General features: G+C 50.3%; 2 protein-coding genes across 8 annotated transcripts in view; one reads left to right on the top strand and one right to left on the bottom strand.

The window, feature by feature from the left end:
* Positions 1-14,293, bottom strand: part of LUC7L (LUC7 like) — a 39,751-nt gene extending 25,458 nt beyond the window's left edge. For 3 of the 7 annotated variants that reach the window (XM_066330152.1, XM_066330147.1, XM_066330150.1), the window contains exons 1-7: positions 14,103-14,293; positions 12,179-12,273; positions 7,149-7,247; positions 6,332-6,442; positions 5,557-5,700; positions 4,990-5,166; positions 4,233-4,321 (exon numbers count right to left, since the gene is read on the bottom strand). In XM_066330152.1, coding sequence (XP_066186249.1) covers positions 4,233-4,321; positions 4,990-5,166; positions 5,557-5,700; positions 6,332-6,442; positions 7,149-7,247; positions 12,179-12,273; positions 14,103-14,163 — 776 coding nt within the window. In that variant the 5' untranslated portion in view covers positions 14,164-14,293. Of the gene's footprint in view, positions 1-4,232; positions 4,322-4,989; positions 5,167-5,556; positions 5,701-6,331; positions 6,443-7,148; positions 7,248-12,178; positions 12,274-13,055; positions 13,738-14,102 lie in introns of those variants that run through there. The other 4 variants (XM_066330148.1, XM_066330154.1, XM_066330149.1 and 1 more) reach the window with 4 other exon arrangements.
* Positions 14,294-17,103: 2,810 nt separating this feature from the next.
* PERCC1 (proline and glutamate rich with coiled coil 1) lies at positions 17,104-19,313 on the top strand. Its single transcript, XM_066329600.1, has 2 exons — positions 17,104-17,279; positions 18,455-19,313. Exon 2 carries the CDS (start codon positions 18,478-18,480, stop codon positions 19,174-19,176), a length of 699 nt encoding a protein of 232 aa, XP_066185697.1. The 5' UTR covers positions 17,104-17,279; positions 18,455-18,477; the 3' UTR covers positions 19,177-19,313.
* Positions 19,314-19,758: the final 445 nt, after the last annotated feature.

Below are 19,758 nucleotides of genomic sequence, written 5' to 3'. Positions count from 1 at the left end.
AAAAAAAAAAAAAAAAAAAAAAAAAAAGCTTGCAAATAAAACCCTTTAGTTAGCTTCAATTTTAGGAGCAAGAAGAATTTGTGAAAAACTGGAGAACGTGAATTTCTGTACACTGAGCTTCCTGTCACTACAGAAAAAGTCTAGAAAGCAGGCACTATTAATAAAGCACCCCAATGAACCTTTTCAACTAATTTTCTGTGCATATGTGTTACACAGTATTTACTCCCTGCAGTCTAACACCAGCTGGATTAACTCTTAACATTTTCAAGAAGTGCCACTCTCCAGTCGGAAAGACATCTGCCAGTTTTCTGATTTTGGTTCCTTTGAGGCAGTTGCATGTTAAAGGGGTTTTAATAAAGAAAAAACAGCCTTTTCTCACCCCTTGTATTTGTTTACCAAACATTAAAAGGAAATTTGCATCAGTATTTTTTTTCCCCTTTTGGGAACGATAACTAGGAAAAAAGAGGTGACACAGCAACAAGAGAAGAACTATTACTGACAAGTGACAGATAAACTGAAAATCCTTAGAAAGCACTTGAGAAGAATAATCCAGGCCTTGCTATCCTTCCTCACATTGCACAAGCTTCAGAGCTCGTGTGTGGCACTCTGAGCTTACTGCTGTCAGCAATAGCTCTTGACAGTTTGTAAATAACAACGGCAGAATTCTTTCAACTTCAGCAGCACCATTACTCAGCATCACTTAAAATACCTCTGCACATGGAGGCTACACCCTCCCTCTTCCTCCATGGCCACACTTCAGAGCCAGCTGAACATCCCATGCAGTCTGAACAGTCTTGTTTTGCTTTAATTAACAAGTGGCTCCACTCCCTGTTTAATGACTTAAGAGACTCACTCCTGTAACTGCTTCCCCCTGCACATAAACTCAGAGGTTCCATTTACACCTCACAGAGCTGTTCTGGCACCCTGACATGAAAGCCACACACAGACAAGAATTTAAGAAGCAATAGAGAAGCACCTGCTCTTATCATTTTAAACCATGCCTGGATGAGACAAGATTAAGAAAAATCTATGTTATCTGACGTTTCTTCACAGTGGGATTGTTCAGTCATGCTAGAAATTTACTTTCTAGTCTCCAAATTTAGAAAAGAATGTGGGTAAGGACTGTAAACAAAGTGGAGCTGAACTTGGAGTCTGCAAATGAAACATGCACTGTGGCAACACATATGACTAGGTGAAGGAAAAGCTGATAAACCAGGAGAGCAAGGCAGTAACCACACACCTTCACTGTCACGTAACAGAACCTGACAGAGCAGCAGGACCTCCTGTAGATACCTGGCAGGCAGCTGGAGTCTTCTGGTGGTTGTAATTACTCCAAGTCCCTAATGTTCTATTTCCTCCTGATCTCTTTATTCTGAGCCACCAGTGCACACATCTACAAAAGCCCTTCCACATCCCCTGAAAAGCCTGGCTTCCCTTCCCTGCCTATCATCTGAGCAAGAGTACACACAAAAATATCTGATAATCCATCCCTAGAACCAAATTTGAGAATTCAGGAAGTATCCAACAAAACAGCATTGTCCTTACTAGCCTGAATCACTGTACAGCAGGAGACAAAAGAAGACTGCTGTCCATAGAAGCAAGAGGCTGAACAAGTCTATTTTATTTATTTATTCCTCTTTCTTTGTCCCTGTATCACAGAGATTTTCTGCTGAGTTTCATAACCTGTCTTTTGTCCAGCTTAACACAAAGAAAATCCATTTGGCATCTCCAGCAGACTTGTTTGCTGTTGTACTCTGGAAGCAAACACCAAGGTCTGTACTTCCCAGCATGCCACTTCTCCACAGAATTCCAGTCTTTAGAGATTACTGGGTACCCAACAGCCACCAGCAACATCACACAAGACTCGTGTTTATTAGCACTAGGGTGGCAATCCAGTTCACTCATTCCTATGTGGAATCACAGATTATTGACAAATTAATTACAGCTGTGAGAGGCAGAGTTTCACAAGGGAATCCACAAGTCTCCAGGGATGTCACAGTGTCAGTCACCCAAAGACTCCCAAAGCCAAGCCATTCTCTTACTGAAGTAACACCAAGAAGGTGCTGTAGAGGAGGATATGACAAGAAGAGTTCTGAAGGAAACGCGTTTCCTGTGGTTCCTTAAAGAACCAAGCTCTGGCTAAGAGAGGCTGGCTGGAAGGTGGTAGAAGTCACCAATTCATTTTTGATGGAAAAATGCCTCTGTGACCAGTGTGCACAGCTCCCAGCAGGTTAAGTGACCAAGAAATGTGGACCCTAACCTCAGTTTTGACACTGTCTACTGGGAGAACTACTGTCCTCCCCCGGGTCAAGCTCTCATTTTGGAGCAGCAATTGATTTGACCTCTTCTGTATGGCACTCCTGACTCCTTCATAACAGGTTTTTCTGTGGAGCACACAGGAGCCTCTGCACAGGGCCAGAGCAAAGGCCAGACACAGTCTCTAAGTACTGTCACATATGGAAACAGCAAGAACTCAGACTTTAGGCCAGCTCCATGCAGTTCTTAAAGCTTTTCTATTTTAAGCCTTCAATAAACATTCAAAAGCAGCTTTCAAACCCCCTCATCAGACGCATCTACATATGGACTACCTGTGAACACAAGAGGCTCTTTAGCTGTCAAGAACTGAGGGCTTGGGTTTTTAAAAAAAACACTACAACAAAACCACAGGCACAGCACAGAAGGAAGAAAACCAGTATTTTGAGAAGATGTGGATCAACAAAGAGGGGTCTTCTTGAAGGCAACTTTGTTGAGCGACTTTCACAGAGAAATGACCTGCAGGAAGAGGCACCACGGAGACAAAGTGAGTCCATGTTAGGCAGGGTCCGGCTGTGGGTCTGCCATGAAGCAACTGCATGAGAAGACACTTCCCATTTCACTTCCACATCTCTGACCACAGCAGCAGCAGTCCCTTTTGATTAACTCCTGCACTCATCAGCTACTTCCAGATCCTGCAGCTCCCAAACTCAACTGCATTACAGTTGCATGGGTAACAAAGTTGTGAGGCTCTCCATTAAGTGCTACAGTTCAACAGAAAGCTGCAGCATGAACTGTTCCTTCATGTCACACCAGGTAATCCCCAGAGAAAACCCACATTAAACACCCAAACTGGAGTTATGCATAACATGAATAAAATAATATACATAATGAATAACAATTTGGGGTTTACACCTTCTAAATACACTAGAATCACCATATTGCTTCATGCTGGTATTTGTCAGCAATTCCAGCAATGTATAGCCAGAGCCAGCACCATCTTAGAGCACACTGCAGTTATAAATCTCATATTCCTCAGACAAATTCACTCTTCAGCTGACTCTGAGTTTCAAAAATAGCTCTGCACAGGCAGCAATGCTGGGGTCTTTTTGATGCAAGAAGTACATGAGGAGAACCACACAAAGTAACCAGGGAGATGCTGTGACAATCAGAACAGCATTCCTACCCAGCCACTTCCTCTGCCTGACCCCTGCAAATAACCACCCTCCCCACACCACGGGAGCTTTTTAACTGAGCTGTTTTACACACAAGATGCCTCTTCAGTTCAAGTACAGAAGAAATTGTTTTTCCAGTTCAGCTGGCAAGATGCAGAAGAGCTTGTCCTGAGAAAACCAGTGTTCCAGCCCTTCCCACTGCTCAGGAATTACAGACATCTGAGCAGAAGGTGACACACATAGCTACAACCACAAGAAGCAGCCACTCCTTGGGATCTCTCGGCTTCCTTAGGAAATGTTTGCCAAGGCTGTGCCAAAGCACCTCACTGTAGAGAAGTTACAAGGAGTCCACTGTTTGGCTCACGGACACCAGCCTGTTATCACTATCACCTCCAAGCAGTGAGGAGGGCTGTTCAGGGAACTGCTCCATGACTACTGCCTTTTGAGCAAGCCTAGTCCTCACTCATCCTAAACTTTCCCACTCAGATGCTCTGGATGGGGGTATTTTATCCAGATTCGATTCCCTAAGACAGGGATTGGACCAATATAAACCTGAAGACTACAGGAAACTCCCATCTTTCAGACAACCTTTTGTGGAGGTTAAAATACACGTATAATCACTCTGAGGTGGAGTGGAGGATCTGTGCATTGTTTTCATTTTTAACTGAATCCCAAGATGCTCAAACAGCATCTGGAGCACATCCAACAGCTACTCCAGAAGCAGAAGCTGGATTCCTGCAGTGCTCATGTACTAGGAATCAGCTACTTCTAAACTTGACAGGCCAGTTCCCAGGTCCCACTCACCGTCTGCCCATCCTCTCCTCTCGTTCTCTCTCCTCTCTCCGTCTCAGACGATCCTGGTTTCTCTTCTCTTGCTTTTCTGCCACTGTTTTCTAGGGGACAGAAATAAATCCACATCATATTTCAGCCATACAATAACAGATCAGATATGCAGGAAGACCATTCCAATAGCAAGGCAAAGAAACATTTCACTGCATTTTACGTGCTAAGTTAAGATCTCTATCAAGGTTCTCATTTTTCTCAGTTGAGGCACCAACTTCAATGCCCTGTGAGTGAGGCACAGGAACCACAGCTCTTAATAAGCTAAAGGTCTCTGTTTGCAAGCAAGGCCAGTACCACAACCCATTACCAATCATTTCAGAAAACTACTAATGACTTCAGCTACTCAATACCTTTTCACTGACAGAACCATGTGAAACTTCAGTTCGAACATTTCATTAAGAGGTTTCAAAGTCAAAAAACCCCAGAGTAACAAATTTCAGTCATGGTAATGAGAATTACTGTACCACAGCTCCAAGGAATAAATTACAGCAGTGCTCTGGTTTAGTTTAGTTACTGTAGTACATGTTTAGTTACCCAGAAAAGACAGAACAGAACTCAGGACAAGGCTAACCAAAGCTCTGTGTGATGTTTTAGGGATTCTGCAATTGGAAATTTCTGAGCTTTTGCAAACCCTCTGCAAAGAATTCTCTATTAATTTAATAGAAGTGTTCAAGGTCTTCAGAACTACAAAGAGAAGGTTTAAAACAGAGAGGATTACCCTCAGTTGATCCAGTTTCTCACGAATCTGAATGAAACCCAAGTGTAATTTGCCTCCAAAGTGGTCAGCAAGACGCCGGTCGTTGTCATGGAGACCCAGATATGCTGAACAGACTTCACACACACGCAGCTTCTGCTGCTGGAAACTGGATGCAGGCATTGAATTTCGGTATTCTTCCTACAGGGAGGCAAGAAAACCCACACAAATGTCAGGGAACCCTTACATAGACACAACCCTCCAGGGAAACCTCTGCAAAGAATTGCTTTGAAGACTCAAACCCCACCCTTACACAAAGGAGGTGCCATACAAATGCTCTCTGGGCACGGCTAACCCGACAGTGTATCCCTGCAAGGCCAAATACTTCAGAGGACAAAGCCCTCCCCGCCCCAGTCAGCTCTCTGCACTAGATAGAAGTTTCTAAAAACGTTTTCATCCACCACACCGCCACATGCTTGTTGGCACATGGCTGGAACTGCAAAAGGAGGTGCTGGCACACAGAACAGAGGTAGAAACCACCCAGCCTAGCCCAGGCTCCTGTGACATCTCACGGGAGAGCCAACACTGTACCTCTGCCTCTTTCTTTTTCGCTCGGACTTTCTCCACTTCCATCAGGATCTTTTGAGACTCATCAACATTTCCTTCAGCTCCCAGCTGTTCAGCTTTAGCTAGGAGTTTTCCAATATCTTCATTCAGCTCATGTACTTTCTCTGCCTGAAAAGAATAGTTAGCTTTTAGTAAGACAAAAACGTGATAAAGCCTGCAGGACAACTTTTCATTTTTTTAAAAGAAATATTGTGTCATGAAACCTGTTGTTGGCAGATGACCATGCTTCTCCATAAGTTCCTAACAAAAGGGACTGGGTGGACCAATGTCAATGCAGTCACAGACACATGGCAAACAGAGAAACAGGATGTGGAGGGATCATGATCTGCCAGTCATTTCTGACTTATAGGTCAGCACAGAGGTCACAAAATCAGCTTCAGAAATATCTTGTATTGGCCCAATTAGGCGAGTTCCCAAAAAGGAACTCCATGAGCATTTGTTAAATGAAAGAGAAACCATGGGATGATGGACTTACTATTCTAAGTTATTATGGTAACATTTCACTGCATGGGGAAGAAACCAATATGCTTTATTTCCACGCTAAACCAATCTGTTTTAGAGTTCATGATGCTCTTTAAGTTTGTCTCCAGAATGGCCAGAGCAGCCATTTGAGGAGGATGACTGGAATCCCCAAACCCTCTGTGGAGGCTAACTCCCCAGTATCACTGGTGTCAGGGAAACAGAGCAGCAGTATTCCCACCGAGACTTTCAGAACCAGTGTTTTATGAGAGGCCAATACCTTTGCAGACACTTCAGCACTGATCTCTTCCTGTGTCTCAGCCAGGCGTTTCTTGGCCAGTTCTGTTCTCCTGTCACACTCTGCAATGAAGGATTCCAGGTGATCCATTGCCTGCATGATTAGACAAAGAATTATGAATGAAGGTGCTCTCCGTGCCACATGTAACTGACAGCTGACAGCTGCAATCCTGTATAATGCACAACCAACCTCAAGAACAGATGTTTTGAGAAAAAAAACCAAATGACACTTTGCAGAACAAGTTACATTTGACCCCTGCCCTGTAAACCTGACCCAGTTCCTTTACTCTGACACATCACAGGATGCTCACATCAACATAGCTTTGTACTGGAACTTCCTTCCTATGCAGGACCAACAGGCACAAAGACAAAAGCACTGGAATAACATGAAAAGGAAAGACAGAACTGTGCTTTCCCTTCATCTGTTCCATCACAGAAAGGTGAAATGAAAGCTAAATCTGACAAAAGTTAAACTACTGAGCAGAAGGCTTTTAATATTAAATCTCTTTCTGGGACAGGGCATCAGGTTACAAGAACCTGGTACAGAGCAGCAGGTGTGGGATGCAAGGAATGCCAGGGAGCCTCCCAACTAGCTGGGCTAATGGGGTGGCAAAGGCCATAATTACTTCTGCATTCTCAAGTCAGCAGTCAGGCTGACATTCAGGAAGGGGCTGCACATTCTGGACAGGTAACACATCAAGTAACACAATGAGCTGAAATGGCCACTGAGTTCTACTGTTCAGCTCAGTAACTTCAAGAAGCAGTTTCCACAAAAGGAACTAAAATTTCTCCATACTTACATCCAGCTCAAAAAACAGGTCTCTCTCTTTACTTGCAATCTCATAATCTGCTCGCAGAGCCAAGTCATGGATCTTTGTACATTCTCCCAGGTCCATTCGCTGTTAAAAGAAAAAGGAGAACCCACATAAGAACTCTCCATTACAGCAACAAGCAGCAGGTATCTCTTGGCAACTGCATCATATCAAAATAAACACTTTTCATGAAAAGTAGTTTCCTCCTAACCTCTCAGTACCAGACCCAGCCACAAGAACCGCATGCTTGCCAGAACTCCTTTTCTAGGTGTTCTGGGAGCAACATTAAAACAGCCCAAATGCTTTATGTCCATTCTTACTTCAGGTCTAAGTCCCAGGACAGCCTCAGAAATGGCTGTGAGGGAGGTGGGTCCCCTTCTACAGACACTAAGTGCAAATGCCTCCTATCCTGGAGCCACAGCACAGCAAAACACCCTGTTTAAAGCTCCTCTGGAAATGCACATCTGTGTCAGGATGAGCCCAAGTAACATATGACATATCAAATTGCAGAATGCACACAGAATGCTTCCTACCTATCAACAAAAGGACTTAAAAGGATTAAAGACTACAGCCAGTACAAATGCACAACCCCACACTCAGCAACAACGGATTGTTAATTCCACAGCCAGACCCTTCCCACATCCAGCTGCAGCCTGGAATTTGAAAACTTGCCCAGCAAAGCCAAGTCCTACACATAAGCATGTTTAATGAGAGACTTGAGAGCATCTCCCTTCCCAGAAAGCTGCCCTTCTCTTCCAATGCACTCCAAGCTATTTGAATTTGTTTTTTCTCCCACCTAGCAGCTAACAGCCACATGAACCCAAAGTCAATTATGCTCTCAAAACATGGAAGCTGCATTTCAGCATTTTTAATTTTTAACAAAGAATATTTCTCTTATTGTCAGAATAGAAAAAGAAAATGACATTTTGAAATCCAAAATATAAAAGTCCTAATTGTGAGCCACGTTCGGAATGCCAGGGTACATGCCATTTCATGAAGAAACACCCCAACCTACCACCCTCTTCTTTCACTGTCACCACCAGTCCTCAGGAGCCCAAACTTCAGCATGCACAATTCAGTGAACTGCAGAGAAAGCTCAACTGGGATAATGCTGAATCCCTGTGGAACATCACAGACTAAAGCTGGGGACACTTACATGAAACAATGCACTCAGACAACTGTGTTTAGAATTCAGCAAAGCAACTGAAGCAAACTCTACCAGTTTATGCTCAGGTTTTCAGCAGGTGCCTATTACTGGATTTTCTCTTCCAGAAAAAGAAAAAAAATTCAGATGGCTTGCCATTATTTAGCCTTCCTCATTTTGCTCAGATTTACCAGAATCAGGAGGCCACAGAAACAGACACTGCATCCAGAATACTCCTGCTGAGCTCTCTAATGACAGAAATGTAATGCCTACCAAAAAAGCGTGTTGGTGCTTTTAGAGCTTGATCAGGTTCAGCTTCAAGCAAGCCACTTCAAAGAACGCTGGAGAGTTACCGTTACTTTACCACAAAAATAACTTCCTATGATGTGACACATCTTTTATTCTTCTGGTCATTCCACTGAGATCACTTTCCAAGATAGGGAAAAAATAATGGCACTGGATGTGATTGTCACACATTACAAATATTCTCATCTGAGCTCTTCCTGCAAGCTGAGCCACTAACCCTGCTTCAGAGAAGGGGCTCTCACTACTTTAGAACAGCCAACAATGCTTGTTCTGAAGCTCCCTATTCCTCTCCCTGCTTGTTAACAGGCAATGAATCCCTCAACCTGCCTCAGGGAAGAACATTCAGTTCCCACTAGCTTATAAACCTCAAATCTTCCTCCATGTCCTTTGAGATGTTCTAGTGCAAGGAGGCTTCCACAGGAATTGCTCACTCGGGCTAAGACCACCACCCTTCTGCCTCAAAGTCTCCTCTCATCCCAAGCAGGGCTGGCACTGAACACTCACCCTTCCCACAGAGACCAGGACCTGCTCCAGCCACCACTGGCTGGTTTGTAACACAGTTATGTGAGACAGGCAACCAGCAGAGCCTGAGCAAAGATTTAACTCCCCATCACACAAAGACTGAAGACATTTAGATGTCACTGATAATTTGTCCTGCCCACATCTGCTGAGAAATCCACATTCTGAGGTATCTCTTGGGATCTCCACTGAACTGGCAACTCACCACAAAAAGAAATTTCCACAAAGAAGATGCTTTAACAGTGATCAGAGATGCAGAGTTTCATCCAAGTGAAAAATAAAAGCACAGACCCTCTCTCAACCCACCAGAAACAACTCTAGATTGTTTCTATAGATTTCAACTTATATTTCCCAGTACAGAACACAATTAATTAACTGGATGTAACTTCCAGGGTATGTTCAACTTGGGCAGCTTTGAGGCTTATCTGTCCACCTCTTAGTGGAGCTGAAATTCAGGAGAATTGCCTGAAATTCAGGAGAATTGCTTGAAATTCAGGAGAATTGCTTGAAATTCAGGAGAATTGCTTGAAATTCAGGAGAATTGCCAGCTGATGCCATCTCTCAATGTGCTACAATACTTTCACCGAGAGAAATATGCTCACCATGAGCTACAGAGAGAACTCACAAATGATGTGCATGACAAGGGCCCTGCTAACAGCCCATGGGCTCACTAAACCAGCTCCTGTTCTTCCAGAATGTTCCTCCTTACCCAGAGAGCAAAGAGAACCACTGTAGGTTATTTAGTGTCAAGTTTAGACAAGTTTCTGTGGCCAAAAAGAGAATAATCACAGGAACAAAACAACTTAAAATGACAGCTCTTACGGTCAGGAACACTGGTGCACCTAAGCAAAACAAACATCAACAGGCTTCCTGCAGCTCTCAGGAATATTCCAGAGCTTTGCTTACAGTCTGGACTCCTTTGCTTACTCTGCACCTGAAGGTCAGTGAGTGGGACTCCATCACATTTCACTGAGCACAGCTCCCCAAGGGATCAGCTTCCTGCTTGCCTTCAATCAGCTTCCCACTAAGGAATATCTGCACACATGAAGGATGCAGCAGTAACAATGCCTTAGGGGAGGACACAACACAGCAAGCACCAGAAGGCTTGGAGCATCTGTTGGAAGTTTCCAAGAGGTCCAAGGTCTTGATTTCTGCAGTAATACACCCAGAGATGGATTATACCCCACCCAGCAGAGATATTAACAGAGCTCTTCCTTAGCAGAGCACTAAGGTGCCAGTGGAGCTGCCTGAGATCACGAGGAGGGATTGCACATTCCAACTAAGTTTCATTCTGTACTGGCAGCAGTGACAGCTGAAATGCTCTTCCTGTTCTGGACATCACATGTTCTTTTCACACAGATCTGCAGCACCAATCCTTGCTCTGGCCCCCAGGAACCTGCTGACAGAGGTGTAGAGCTCCACACCCACTTCAAGGCCACCATACAATCATGTGAGCGAGCCACAAGATCACTTGTGCAGGAGCAGTCTTTATTCCTGCTCCTGCAGTTTCTGAGCACAAACTCCACAGTGACAGGGAAAGGACAACTCAGTCAAGACAAGTAACAACAGAAGCAGAAGAAACAAATTCCTCAAGGTGCTTTTCTGCCCCAGGAGACTCACAACCCACATGAAACACTTCAGACTTCCTCCATGCTTTGGCACCAGCTCACGCACATCACTTGTGCTGAACTACCCCTTCAACTCACCATTTACCCTCTTTCTGAAAACCTGCCAGAAGAGGTAGAAGGCAGCCTTCATCTTCAAAACACTCTTTGGGCCCCAAAAAACTGTCATAGAATCTCATGTCAAAAAACATACCCTGACCACAGTGACCTATACAAAGGATGGAAGTTTAAAATTCTGAAATGAAGTCATATGGAGGCTGATGGAACAATCGCTGAAAAACACATCTGAGCTTCAAATGAATTTTAAAAAATAGAGGTACAGAGATTGCTATTCAGCTTTTCCAATCTTATTCTGCAAAGGCAGCCACTGAGAAGCTAAAGGCAGCACTGAGTGCTCAGAGCAGAGGCAGCTTCTGCTACAGCTCTTTCTACCAGTGTTGCCACACTCCTGGTATGGCAGTGACACAAGCAGGGGCAGCAGTGCCACAGCCCTCCCTTTGCTGGAGAGCCACTGTGTCCAGCCAGCACCCTAAAGGAGCAGCAGGATGGGCTATAAATAACCACAGCATCTTTCAACAATCTGGTTAAGCGCATAGACACTGTGAATTGGCAGAGTAATTCATGCAAACAGCAAGGGCAAAGATGGATTTCAAACGTCCATATTCACCTCCATCCTGTGACTGTTGCACAGCCATGGTGACAGAAGACAGTTTTCTTTGCAAAATCAGGTGCAGCTTTCATCTGGGAGCCTCAAATGAACACTTACTTCACAAAGGCTCACTGTTAAAAGCCCACATCACCTTCTGCTCTCAGAGGTAGCACATGAGCCAAACCTTTGAAGGCCAGCCAGCTCTGTTCCCACAGAGAGCTGAGACAACTGTCTGAAACCAGCCGGGCAGAGTGACACAAGCAGCTCAAACAACCAACACTCAGCCAGAGATGTGACCTGCCATCATCACCCAACAACGACAGAAAAAGCTGCTCTTCCATCAGGGTTGGGGAGAGGAGAATGAAAATCTCCAAGGATTAGTGAGGCTGCTAAGAAAACACTTGCTAACCTGAAAATGCAGCAGTGAGCAAAGGCAGCAACCTAGCTACAGGCTTGGAACCAGCATAGGATAAGTTGGGAGCTCTGATCATCTCAAACTGCTAAAACAGAAATAATTTTGCAACTTCCCACAGGACTGTGAAAGAAAAAGCATTTCAGGCGAATTTTGAGAGCTCCTGGTTTGGTTTGTTGGTTTTATTTTTTCTGAGAAGTGAGAGCAGTTCCACACACAGGTCACAGGAAATGGAATTAGGATTGTGACTACTCCCTGAGCACAAAAAGCTTGATCTCCCCAAGAAGTCACCCACCCTGCATAGACAAGAACTGTACCAACATCCTCCTCACCAGAATCCCTTATTCCAGAGGACATACTTACTGTTCCAGCCAGGATATCATGGGGACAGCAATCCAGAAGGTGGCTCTTGCACACACGATCGTCTGTAAACTTCACCCTTTGTCTGGTTTCATCTCCTGAAATTCATGTGTGGTTTAAATAAGGAGACATTAGAACACCAAGAGAACACAGGTACCAGCATGAACATTTCACCTCAATATGCAGATTAAAATACTTGGTGCTCCTGCTCCCCAAAATTACTCAAAAAAAAAAAAAAAAAAAACCAGAACAAAAAAACCAAAAAGCTTAGAGGGTAACAGGATATTCTGGAACACTTATAATTGGCAACAAACACTATTTCAGCATTTATTCATCCAGGACACCATGTTAAACACAGTGCTGGTGAGCCAAGCAATGTCCAAGGCCTGTCATCCACATAAAGAAGCAACACAGCCAGAAGAGAAAAGGAGACAGGCTGGCTCCAAGCCAAAACCTGTTATTTTTTTCCACACTTTTTTTTTTTTTTTTTTTTTTTTTTTTTTTTTTTTTTTTTTTACTGTGAAGAAGGGGCAGGAGATACCAAAACCCACACTATCAGATCACAAAACAGGGCTGTGCTGGGCAAAATTTATAGGCAACTGTTCTTTGCTCAGGTGATAACTGAGCCATCAGTCCGTTTGGTTTGGAACCAAACTATGCAGGGTGTGCTCTCCCAGGCCCTGCAAAGAAGGAGCTGGCAGGTCCTGGCCTGGAACACATCACGTGCTTCCCACCCACAGCCCACCCTCAGAGGACATTTTACACTCAGGAGCCACTTAAACGAGACAATATCAGAAAAGCAAAAAAAAAAAAAAAAAAAAAAAAAAAAAAAGAAACAAAGTTAGTCAATACACACTGCGAGCTCCAACACATACTATACCCATCTGCATTCTTCAAGACCTCAGCTGCAGAATTTTATGCCCATTGTTGAAAAGTTTTAAAGGAAAAGCTTTCTTGCCCACACCTGCAGTAAGGAAGTCAGGGGAATGATACATAAAAGTAAAGGCAAAGTGGTAATGGTATGTGACAATTTTAAAGCTCATCTGTGCATATGACACAGGTATGTGTAATACTAAAGTATGAATATAGTTTAGGATTCACAAGCATCCAGGAATTGTGTCTACTGAATTTTTTTAATTTTTTTTCTTTCTAAGCTACACTTTTAAAGTTACTTGTGAAAAAAAGCAAACACTTTTTTTTTTTTGTTATAACAGCTTTAAAAATTGGTTGTGACTCACGGCTCGATGAACATGAGGCTTTTCTGCAACTCCCTTGCAGATTGATGTAGGCAGGCAAAGATACACTGAACCTTTATAAATAAAATAGAGGGGCCACAATTGTTCAGTTTGTATGAAATAAAAATATGGGAAGCAATTCAATAGCAACTCAATACACAGAGAAAGAAAAGCACTTATTCACTTACGAAACAAAGTGCAAAGTGCCTGGACAGCCCTGTTAAACGTGCCAAAGGGAATTTAAATACCCAGCGAGTCGCAGAAGGGAGACACAAACCGCAGCGGGACCGTATTTTGCACGGGCTGTCACGCTTCTCGTCTCGGACAGCACCCGGCGCTGCAGGCACACCTACCTACGTGCCTCTGGACGTGCGGGCACGGAGCCGGCCCTAAGCCTGTCGGCGGCAGCCGGGGCCCGGAGCGGCGGGGCTGGGCGGCGCCGAGCGCTCTCTGGGGCCGGGGGCGCGGCGGAATCACCGCCGGCCAGGCGCGGGCCCTTCCGGGATCCCTCCGCCCCGAGCGCGGACAGGCCTAGGCCCGTTCCGCCGCTCCGAGGCTGGAGCCGAGCGGGCGGGGGCGGATCGCGCCGCAGGTCCGGAGCGGCGGCAGCAGCCGAGCCGGGCCGGGCCCCGCGCGGTGAGGAGGCCGCCAGGCCGCGGCGTTTCCTGCAGGCCCCGCCCGCCCCTACTCACCGTCCCGGGCCGTGCCCATGAGCTGGTCAAGCAGGGCCCGCATCTGCGCCTGGGCCGACATGGCGGGGCCGGTCCGGAGGCGGCGGCTCCGACCGAGACCGGGACAGAGGCCTGGGGCGGCGGCGGCTCAGCGGCCTCAGCAGCGGCGACGCGCGGCCAGCGCTGAGCGGAAACAGCCCCGCCCTGCACCGCGCTGCACGACGGGAAGGGTAGTCCGCCAGGGGGAGGGGCCCGAGGGGCGGGGCTGGAGGAGGGAGCCGAGCGTGGTGGGCCTGGTCTGAGCGAAGTGGCGATGACGTCAGATGCCCACGGCTGGGGCGTGGTCTGACAGGAGGGATTAATATGGCAGAGGGGCGGGGCCATGACGAGGGGTGGGGCGTGGGACCGGATCCCGGGGCTCGCCGGGCGTGGCCACAGTGGCCGGACCGCAGCGGCTTCCTGGGGTCGGGCTGGTGGCCGGAGCAGCCCCGGGCTGTGCTGGCCGCCGGCCCCACCGCACTGTGGCAGCACGGGGCCACCGTGGGGAATGCGGAGAGGGGGAATGTGGGGCAGGGAAAGCCCCTGCTGGGGCTGGGGGTGATAGGACACATGGCCGAGGCAGGCGGAAGCACCAGGAGGCGGGGTGGATGCGTGGACAAGGGGACGAACCCCTTTGCACACGAGTACAGCCAGGAGAAGGCTGAGGCCGGGGCAGTACAGGACCGGAGGGTCCTGCTCTCCCAGCTGCCGCAGGGAGGATGAGGCCGTGGTTTTGCAGGGAGCTTGGGCTGCTGCTGAGTTTTGCCATATGCTTCATTCTCTGCCTGGCTTTCTGAGCTCCAGTTCGGACCACTCCCATGAGTTTTACCTCTTGTCTCTTCACCTTGAGCTCCCGGCCCCCGCTGCCCTATGGATGCTCCCTGTGCCGGAGAAATCCCACCTGCTCTTTTTACTGCCACATGGCTACAAAGGCAGCGAGGGGTAGAGCCAGAGTCATGGTGCAGGATGCTCCGTTTGCCGTTGCCATGTCTGTTTTTTCCCCAGACTGAAAGCTCCATTGGCTTCCAGGGAAATGCAGCGTGAGCCAGCCCCAGGCAGGGCTGTGGTGCACCATCCCGGCTGAACAGAATCAGCCTCACCTCAAAGTGTAGGGTCTGCAACCTCCCTGCTTGTCTGTGGCGGTCTCTGCAGACTGCAGATCTCTTCCCTGTGGGACAGGAGCTCCTCGCACCCAGCCCTGAAACAGGGATGACCACCCTGGGTACTCAAACGGGTGCAAAGCCACAGGCCCAAGCCTGCTGCAGGAGCAGTGGCACTGCCTCTCCCTGGTTCTCACCCTTGGAACAGTCCAGCTGATCCCTGGGTGTTCCCTAAGTGTGTTATTCCTTCCCACAGAGGACACCTCATCACTCCCAACTCTGTGAGCCAGCAGCTAAGTCATGCGCTCCTCACACCTTGTCCCACACCTGGACCTCCTCACCAGCATGCCCAGACCCTTCTCACCTGGTCAAAGAGAGAGTGCAGCCCTTTCTTCCGGCTGGACTGACCCGGAGGCTGTGGGAGCTCTCCCCATCCCCTGCAGGAAGAGGGCCTGGGGCAGAGGTGGCCGGGGACACCAGAGGAAGCCACATTATCCTGGGGATCCTGGCAGGGATAGGGATCAGGGGGGGTGTCTGGCTCCCAGGGATTGTTTCCCAGGATGGAGCCAGTAGCAATGCCAAGCTGTGCCACTGCCGAGCCGTGCCGGGCAGGTGGGTGACAATGGGTGACGTCAGGGAGCAGAGCGGAGAGTGCCCGTGGCTAATCAGCTCCCACCCGCCGTGTTGCCCAGCAGTGCCCGGGCGGCTGCTGCTCCCGCCCGGCGTTGCTGCTGTGAGTGTTTGGAGAGAGGAAAGGGAGCTCTGCAAAGCCGGTGCCCAGCCCTGCCCCTGCAGGGAGCCCCAGGGCTGCCGGCCCAGGCAGCGGGTCCGTAAAGCCCTGCCGGGGCTGGGACACTCTCCTCTCCAGTGCTGCACCCTGCCAGGAGCTGGGGACTCTATCTCAGCACTGTGGACACCTCAGAACACGGTGCTCAGGGCAGGTGGCAGGGAGGGCTCCGAGGGAGAGACCAGGAGCCATGGTTGCCCCAAAAAATAGGAAAGCAGGGCAGCTCTGGAGCAGGGCTGTAGCTGTCCAGTGGCCGGTGTTCCACTCTCTGAGTGTCCCCAACACTGGTGACAGGGTCTGGGTGCTGTGTCAGACCCCTGCCATCCTGTGCCCTTCAGCTGTCCTGTGTTCTCTGCCCATCCTGGGTCCCTGGTCACCCTGCATCTCCAGCCATCTGTGTCCCCTGGCCCTGTTCTGTGCTGCTCCAGATGACCCTGCTGGCACATCCTGCTGCTAAGGCAGAAATGGCAGCTCTGGCACAGCCTCTCTGGGACCTGACTGCCATTGTCCCTGTCCTCACAGGGGAGGTGCTGCGTGGGCCAGCACAGCCATGGGCCATAGTGTGGGGTGAAAATGCTCTTATCTAGGTCTGTCCCTGCCATGGGGCTGGCCCCACACTCTTCACATGGCATGTCCACCTTTACATCTACAGGTTCCAAAACCCCTCCCAGGGCTGATCGAGGAGCCCAACATCCGTCTCAAAGGGGCACAAGGCTGAAGATGAGTGATCTGGACATGCATGAGGGTGGTGCAGCACCTGGGGGTACCCCACGGAAAGGCTTTGCCCACTGCAGCGGCAGCCCCTGTTTGCAGAGGCATCGCTCGATACGCAGTATGTTCTTCAGAAGATCCCTACTCCAGGAGTCAAAATAGCATGAAATTTAATTTTACGCTTATTTGACAAAGCTTGATTTCGCCTCCAATCAGCAGGGAGATAAGAGCCCTCGGCACAAGTGTGCGGGCAGTTTGGCAGCTGGGGCTGCCGATTTAATAGGTGAATTTACAGGGACAACACTTGAAAATCCCCTGGCTAGTGAACCATTAAGGTGAGCCCTGCCTTCCGTCCCCGCGTCCCTCCCCGCGCCGCTCTCCCGTTGCTGGGTGCTAAAGCAAACCCCAGCTCTGTTTACCGAGTCTACTATTACAATACGGCTACCAAATATTTGCCAGCCGTCAGCTCGCTGCTCCGCTATAAATACTTCAGGCCCAGGTGGAGGGACGGGCAGGGGGAGCGGCGCGGGAGCCTATGCATGGCCGGGCTGCAGCGCCAAGGTGAGTGCGGAACCGCGGCCCGGGCGATGCCCCGACTGCCCCGGGGCTTTCTCCGGCTGAGGGTGGCGGAGGGACGGGCTGCGGTGGCCCCGCTCCCCTCTCCCCACAGCCCGGAGGTGTGCGCTGCCTCGGGAGGCTGAGCCCCCCACAACCCACCCCGGGGCAGCACCGGGGGTACCGCGGTGGGGACGGCACAAGGAGAGACACAGAGAAATGGCAAGGACATTCTTAGGCTGGGTGCGGGTCTCAGCACCATGCTTGGTGTGGCAGGAGCAAGTCTGGTTCCCCAGGAATTGTTCCTGCCCTGAGACCCTGTGAGCATGCCCTGAGCATGGCCAGGGGTGTCCTGCAGCGAGGCAGGGCTGGGGACAGGCAGCACAGCAGCACGAGCTGCAAAGGGGCCACAAGCAGCTCAGCGAAACCCAGAGCCCACCAGGGCAGGGCAGGGAGGCGGTGGGTTCACTCTGTCACAGGGAAGCCCAAGAGGTCATTGTGTGGGCAGGGGATGGGGCTCTACGGCACTGAGCCCAGAGCGGCAGGGTGGGTGCTGAGCTGCATTCACCTCCATGCACAGCCCCAGGCTGAAGGGGAACATCCCTCTGCCCCACAGCTCTGGAACACATCCCCACTGCTCTGCATCCCAGCACTTGGTGTGGACATCCATGTCCCACAGATCGGTGCAAACATTCCTGCTGCCCCATGTCCCATGATTTAGGGACATTCCCATTGTCCCACACGCCATGGCTTTAAAGGGACATCCCTGTTGCTTCATGTCTCAGGGTTCAGTTAGAATATCCCCACTGTCCCATGTCCTGTTGCTTGTAGGGGAATGGCATCTCTGCTGCTCCATGTCCCACAACTCAGGGTTATGCTCCCACTGCCCCATATCCCATGTTTTGGTGGGGATCTCCCTGTTGCCTGCTGTCCCAGGGCTGAGTGGGGATGTCCCAGGGAGAAGACCCCTCTGCCCTCTTTCCCACAACTTGGTGGGGACATCCCCAATGCCCCACATCCCACACCCCATTACTTGTGGGGGACATCCCTGCTGCCCGCTGGCCCCACCTTGGCCACGCTGTGGCACAAACATGCCCTCCCTGCCCTCTCAGGGCTGCTGGGCGGTGGGTCAGGGTTGGTGGCAGGGTGTGTCACCCTGACCCTGCTGTCCCTGCCCGCAGGCTGAGTCCCTCTGAGTGCTGACATGGCTGCGGGTGTCATCCAGCCCCTGGCCGAGCTGCGGCTGCCCTCGCCCTTCCCACACGGCCTCCTGCTGCCCACGCACCCCGAGCCCGACTTCCCCGACCTCGAGGAGGAGGAGGAAGAAGAAGAAGAAGAGGAGGAGGATGTGGAAGCAGTAGAGGAGAGCGTGAGGCCGGAGCTGGCCAATGTCTCCAGCACTGCCGAGACCACCCTGCGTCTCCTCAAGTTTTCAGAGCTCATCAGCTGTGACATCCAGCGCTACTTCGGGCGGCGGGGCCGGGAGGAGGCCGCCAGCAGCCGGCCCGGGCCCGAGGACTGCGGCTCCCCGCAGAGCACCGAGGCTGTGCCCGAGGTGGCGGCCCCGCGGGACAGCCCGGGGGCCACGCACCGGCTGGGGCCGCTGGCCGAGCTCTTCGAGTACGGCGTGCACCGCTGCCTGCCCGCCCGGGGCACCGGCGGCAGGACGCAGCGGCTGGAGAGGAAGTACGGCCACATCACCCCCATGCACCGCAGGAAGCTGCCGCCCTCCTTCTGGAAAGAGCCGGGCCCGGGCCCCGCCAGCCTCCTCCACGCTGGCACCCCTGACTTCAGCGACCTCCTGGCCAACTGGACAGTGGAGCCAGGGCCGGAGCTGCCAGGCACCGGGCGGGAGATGCTGGGTCGCCCGGGGATGGAGGCAGAGCCCTTCGCTGGGCTGTGACCCCACCGTGGCCCCGGGGGCCCCGGTCCTGCCACGTGCCACCCAGTTAATGATAAACCTGGTGGCTCCAGTGCCAGCGCCGGGGCACCGGGAGCTGCCGGCTTGAAGCTGGTGATGGGACGAGTGAATAAATGACTCCCACCAGGCACCAGCATGTGCCATGTCCTTTGCCACCCGCCGCTGCGGTGTCCCTGCTGCCAGAGACAAAGGGCCACGGCTTGGCATCACCCTCGGGGGCTGCTGGCTGCCCCGGCGGCAGCGGGAAGAGGAGGGAAGCGCAGTGCCGGCAGGAGCCAGCAGCCCGTGTTTACTCTGCGCCCCAAGTCCGTGGATCCCATCCCCTTATCTCGGCCGCGCCAGGGCAAAGGGCGACGCGGGGCCTCATAAAGCACCCGGCTGTCAGCTCACAGGGGGGACACACCGTGCCCTGCAGCTCCCCTGCCCCATGGCTGGGCCAGGGAGCTGGACCCACACAGGAGAGCAGGGCTGGCTCTTCTTCCCCACGGCCGGACCTGGCTGTTACCAGGGCCCAGCTGAGGCATCCTCTGCTTTGTGGTGGCTTTGTGTTGGTGTTGAAAGGGA

This window comes from Sylvia atricapilla, chromosome 15, assembly GCF_009819655.1.
Source record: "Sylvia atricapilla isolate bSylAtr1 chromosome 15, bSylAtr1.pri, whole genome shotgun sequence".
Classification (NCBI taxonomy): domain Eukaryota; kingdom Metazoa; phylum Chordata; class Aves; order Passeriformes; family Sylviidae; genus Sylvia; species Sylvia atricapilla.
The sequence above is the reverse complement of the archived record's forward strand: the minus strand, read 5'-3'. Positions and strand labels throughout refer to the sequence as shown.

Excerpts from the sequence above, each read along its gene's own strand:
- PERCC1 (XM_066329600.1), top strand. The coding sequence starts at position 18,478 with ATGGCTGCGGGTGTCATCCAGCCCCTGGCCGAGCTGCGGCTGCCCTCG.